Source organism: Bombina bombina, chromosome 7, assembly GCF_027579735.1.
Source record: "Bombina bombina isolate aBomBom1 chromosome 7, aBomBom1.pri, whole genome shotgun sequence".
Classification (NCBI taxonomy): domain Eukaryota; kingdom Metazoa; phylum Chordata; class Amphibia; order Anura; family Bombinatoridae; genus Bombina; species Bombina bombina.
In genome coordinates this window covers 288,624,763-288,630,762 of record NC_069505.1, presented here as the reverse complement: position 1 = coordinate 288,630,762, position 6,000 = coordinate 288,624,763, and the positions used below count along the sequence as shown (strand labels likewise).

Genomic DNA, 6,000 nt, shown 5'->3' with positions numbered 1-6,000 from the left:
GCTCTGTGTTTGCACAGTTACACACACACACACAGGCTTATAATTTAAGCATCTTGCAGGAATGTATTTCATACTGTAGCTGCTACATATTTTTTGCAGTATTTTTGTGTTTTCTCAGCCGTTAACGTAGCATTGAACAAGGAGACAGGTTTTGCAGCGAAGATATAAATGAAAAAGGGTTTGGAGTCTACAGAAAACTCATTAAAAGAGGAATTAATCTTTTCAAAACCCATTAATATCCATAAGTGACTCATAAATACACAAGTCTGTTAAATAAACATATATCCAGTTAACAGGGGTTTGTAAAACAGCGGAATAAATGGCACAGAGAGATATTTACAATTTTTGCAATAAACGTGAATTTCCAGAACCTCAACAGCAACTGGGATTTTTTTTTAAAACAAATTAAGAATCCATCTAATATGCACCATTAAAAATAATAAAATGGCTAATTTGAGTCATATGCCATTTTTTGCGATTGTTCCCACTGTACTTCCTTGTGCTGACGCGAACTGCGTCAATCAGTACAGTACGGTACACACCTGGGAAATGCTCATTATATTAGTGGAAGGCACTGATATATTTTTTGCTTTGTCAACAGCAAAGATGCAAAAAATTTGCTCTCCAGCTGCGTTCTTGGTCAGAAGCTTTTTTTTTTTACTTTTTAATTGCTTATATAGCTGCATGAAGGAGAAAATACTGGAGAAATCATTTCTTGATGTTTGAGAGGTTGGATGTCCCCAGGGAACGTTTGCAATTTATCACAAGTGTTCAGACCAAAAAGCAGGGACTCCCCCATAAAACATTTATACATTGACAGATTTGGCTCCACAAATATAAATGTAATATTAAGTCATCAATGTGGAGATCATGTGACCACAACTCTTGGCAACTCTGTCTTTGTAAATGAATAAAATATAATTGGGAAATGATCAGATATTATACATGAAGATCCCATAAATTAAACGTAAGGTCAAATTTGGTCAAATTTGCAAAATGAAGCATCTCCATAATGCACATGAATAGTAAGTAAACAAGTTTTTAACATCAACCAAGGTCAGACAAGGTGTATCTGGTTTATTTACAGCAGTTAAAGGTTTGCCAGAGACACAGACATAAGGACAGACAAACTACATAAATACATTTAAAACAGGACCTGCTCCTGGGTGACTTACCTTGGTGGCTAAGAGGCGAGTCAGATAGATCTCAGACACCATCTTGCTCCCCCGGTCACCTTCCCGTTGATCCAGATGGTCATGGTTCTTCACCAGGTGCCAGAGTTTAGTCCCACTTTCTAGGTCAGGAGTGATCATTGGAGTGCGGGAACGTAGGCTATCAGGGCTGGAAGCTGTTCGTAACATACTCTCTGTAGGGAATATGGTAGAAGATGATCATGTTGGGCTTCCAACGTTACAGAAAAACATCTAATGCACAAAGAAGAGGGAGCTGTCCTCATCACAACAGCCAACCTATTGCCACCAGTTAGTTTATATCATTTTAGAGCTACAATCACAAGAAATGTACATATTTCTAAAGATGATGCCTAATTCATTATTTGTAAAGTAGTGTAAGAACCTTACAATTTCTACTGAAAGTTAATCTTTCTATACAGCCATTATAATATAGTTGGGGTCTTTTCTCTAAAATATAGAAACATAAATCAGATCCCTTTGTATTCAATTTTATTTTGATTCCTCATTGCATGAAAAAATAAATTAAAATAAATCAGCAGCACCTGTCACTGAAAATGTTTTTGGATTTTTGAGCTTTACCCTTCGTTTCAGAATGGGTCAATGCTCAGTTAGTATAGAACAGAAATTATTACCGACCAGCAACGCGTCTCTAGAAAGTCTGGCAAAGAACTGACTAAGGAATTTTCAGACTATGCTGTCTCTGCATCACAAGCCCAGACTTCAAAGACACTTCTTCCAAAGCGTTACACGCATTTAATGAAGATTTCCCAAAAGCTTTGCAGAATAATGTTTCATTTCTATGCTGATTTTTTTTCTAAACGACACCTACAATGCAAATTGAGAAGCTGTAGGCAGCCGCTTGCTCTGCAGCTGACATTTCAAAGCCAATTATGTGTGATAATTAATTTTAGCATTACTATCAATTCCCTTTGATTTCAGATAGGTTCTGCTGCTTTAATTAGTTACTAAAAGGAGAATATTTGCTTGACCTACAGACAGTCCTTTATTATAATATAAACAAAGATAGAAAATGCTGTCTTCCCTTGTGCTGGAATGCCCATAGTATTTAAAGATAACTTGATGTTATCTTTTAAATTGTGCGATCAATGAAAGCCAATAGGATAACATAATTTATGTAAGAACTTACCTGATAAATTCATTTCTTTCATATTAACAAGAGTCCATGAGCTAGTGACGTATGGGATATACATTCCTACCAGGAGGGGCAAAGTTTCCCAAACCTTAAAATGCCTATAAATACACCCCTCACCACACCCACAAATCAGTTTAACGAATAGCCAAGAAGTGGGGTGATAAGAAAAAGTGCGAAGCATATAAAATAAGGAATTGGAATAATTGTGCTTTATACAAAAAAATCATAACCACCACAAAAAAGGGTGGGCCTCATGGACTCTTGTTAATATGAAAGAAATGAATTTATCAGGTAAGTTCTTACATAAATTATGTTTTCTTTCATGTAATTAACAAGAGTCCATGAGCTAGTGACGTATGGGATAATGACTACCCAAGATGTGGATCTTTCCACACAAGAGTCACTAGAGAGGGAGGGATAAAATAAAGACAGCCAATTCCTGCTGAAAATAATCCACACCCAAAATAAAGTTTAACAAAAAACATAAGCAGAAGATTCAAACTGAAACCGCTGCCTGAAGAACTTTTCTACCAAAAACTGCTTCAGAAGAAGAAAATACATCAAAATGGTAGAATTTAGTAAAAGTATGCAAAGAAGACCAAGTTGCTGCTTTGCAGATCTGGTCAACCGAAGCTTCATTCCTAAACGCCCAGGAAGTAGATACTGACCTAGTAGAATGAGCTGTAATTCTTTGAGGCGGAGTTTTACCCGACTCAACATAGGCAAGATGAATTAAAGATTTCAACCAAGATGCCAAAGAAATGGCAGAAGCTTTCTGGCCTTTCCTAGAACCGGAAAAGATAACAAATAGACTAGAAGTCTTACGGAAAGATTTCGTAGCTTCAACATAATATTTCAAAGCTCTAACAACATCCAAAGAATGCAATGATTTCTCCTTAGAATTCTTAGGATTAGGACATAATGAAGGAACCACAATTTCTCTACTAATGTTGTTGGAATTCACAACTTTAGGTAAAAATTCAAAAGAAGTTCGCAACACCGCCTTATCCTGATGAACAATCAGAAAAGGAGACTCACATGAAAGAGCAGATAATTCAGAAACTCTTCTAGCAGAAGAGATAGCCAAAAGGAACAAAACTTTCCAAGAAAGTAATTTAATGTCCAATGAATGCATAGGTTCAAACGGAGGAGCTTGAAGAGCTCCCAGAACCAAATTCAAACTCCAAGGAGGAGAAATTGACTTAATGACAGGTTTTATACGAACCAAAGCTTGTACAAAACAATGAATATCAGGAAGAATAGCAATCTTTCTGTGAAAAAGAACAGAAAGAGCAGAGATTTGTCCTTTCAAAGAACTTGCGGACAAACCCTTATCCAAACCATCCTGAAGAAATTGTAAAATTCTCGGTATTCTAAAAGAATGCCAAGAAAAATGATGAGAAAGACACCAAGAAATATAAGTCTTCCAGACTCTATAATATATCTCTCGAGATACAGATTTACGAGCCTGTAACATAGTATTAATCACGGAGTCAGAGAAACCTCTATGACCAAGAATCAAGCGTTCAATCTCCATACCTTTAAATTTAAGGATTTCAGATCCGGATGGAAAAAAGGACCTTGTGACAGAAGGTCTGGTCTTAACGGAAGAGTCCATGGCTGGCAAGATGCCATCCGGACAAGATCCGCATACCAAAACCTGTGAGGCCATGCCGGAGCTATTAGCAGAACAAACGAGCATTCCCTCAGAATCTTGGAGATTACTCTTGGAAGAAGAACTAGAGGCGGAAAGATATAGGCAGGATGATACTTCCAAGGAAGTGATAATGCATCCACTGCCTCCGCCTGAGGATCCCGGGATCTGGACAGATACCTGGGAAGTTTCTTGTTTAGATGAGAGGCCATCAGATCTATCTCTGGGAGCCCCCACAATTGAACAATCTGAAGAAATACCTCTGGGTGAAGAGACCATTCGCCCGGATGCAACGTTTGGCGACTGAGATAATCCGCTTCCCAATTGTCTACACCTGGGATATGAACCGCAGAGATTAGACAGGAGCTGGATTCCGCCCAAACCAAAATTCGAGATACTTCTTTCATAGCCAGAGGACTGTGAGTCCCTCCTTGATGATTGATGTATGCCACAGTTGTGACATTGTCTGTCTGAAAACAAATGAACGATTCTCTCTTCAGAAGAGGCCAAAACTGAAGAGCTCTGAAAATTGCACGGAGTTCCAAAATATTGATCGGTAATCTCACCTCCTGAGATTCCCAAACTCCTTGTGCCGTCAGAGATCCCCACACAGCTCCCCAACCTGTGAGACTTGCATCTGTTGAAATTACAGTCCAGGTCGGAAGAACAAAAGAAGCCCCCTGAATTAAACGATGGTGATCTGTCCACCACGTTAGAGAGTGTCGAACAATCGGTTTTAAAGATATTAATTGAGATATCTTCGTGTAATCCCTGCACCATTGATTCAGCATACAGAGCTGAAGAGGTCGCATGTGAAAACGAGCAAAGGGGATCGCGTCCGATGCAGCAGTCATAAGACCTAGAATTTCCATGCATAAGGCTACCGAAGGGAATGATTGTGACTGAAGGTTTCGACAAGCTGTAATCAATTTTAGACGTCTCTTGTCTGTTAAAGACAGAGTCATGGACACTGAATCTATCTGGAAACCCAGAAAGGTTACCCTTGTTTGAGGAATCAAAGAACTTTTTAGTAAATTGATCCTCCAACCATGATCTTGAAGAAACAACACAAGTCGATTCGTATGAGACTCTGCTAAATGTAAAGACGGAGCAAGTACCAAGATATCGTCCAAATAAGGAAATACCACAATACCCTGTTCTCTGATTACAGACAGAAGGGCACCGAGAATCTTTGTGAAAATTCTTGGAGCTGTAGCAAGGCCAAACGGTAGAGCCACAAATTGGTAATGCTTGTCTAGAAAAGAGAATCTCAGGAACTGATAATGATCTGGATGAATCGGAATATGCAGATATGCATCCTGTAAATCTATTGTGGACATATAATTCCCTTGCTGAACAAAAGGCAATATAGTCCTTACAGTTACCATCTTGAACGTTGGTATCCTTACATAGCGATTCAATAATTTTAGATCCAGAACTGGTCTGAAGGAATTCTCCTTCTTTGGTACAATGAAGAGATTTGAATAAAACCCCATCCCCTGTTCCGGAACTGGAACTGGCATAATTACTCCAGCCAACTCTAGATCTGAAACACAATTCAGAAATGCTTGAGCTTTCACTGGATTTACTGGGACATGGGAAAGAAAAAATCTCTTTGCAGGAGGTCTCATCTTGAAACCAATTCTGTACCCTTCTGAAACAATGTTCTGAATCCAAAGATTGTGAACAGAATTGATCCAAATTTCTTTGAAAAAACGTAACCTGCCCCCTACCAGCGGAACTGGAATGAGGGCCGTACCTTCATGTGAACTTAGAAGCAGGCTTTGCCTTTCTAGCAGGCTTGGATTTATTCCAGACTGGAGATGGTTTCCAAACTGAAACTGCTCCTGAGGACGAAGGATCAGGCTTTTGTTCTTTGTTGAAACGAAAGGATCGAAAACGATTGTTAGCCCTGTTTTTACCTTTAGACTTTTTATCCTGTGGTAAAAAAGTTCCTTTCCCACCAGTAACAGTTGAAATAATAGAATCCAACTGAGAAC

The 6,000-nt window shown here is 38.7% G+C and overlaps 1 protein-coding gene across 3 annotated transcripts in view; it reads right to left on the bottom strand.

Moving 5' to 3' along the window:
• PLXNA1 (plexin A1) overlaps positions 1-6,000 on the bottom strand; it is a 344,408-nt gene that overhangs the window by 22,028 nt on the left and 316,380 nt on the right. For all 3 annotated transcript variants that reach the window (XM_053720837.1, XM_053720839.1, XM_053720838.1), the window contains exon 28: positions 1,176-1,366. In XM_053720837.1, the coding sequence (XP_053576812.1) occupies positions 1,176-1,366 (191 nt within the window). The remainder of the gene's footprint in view (positions 1-1,175; positions 1,367-6,000) is intronic.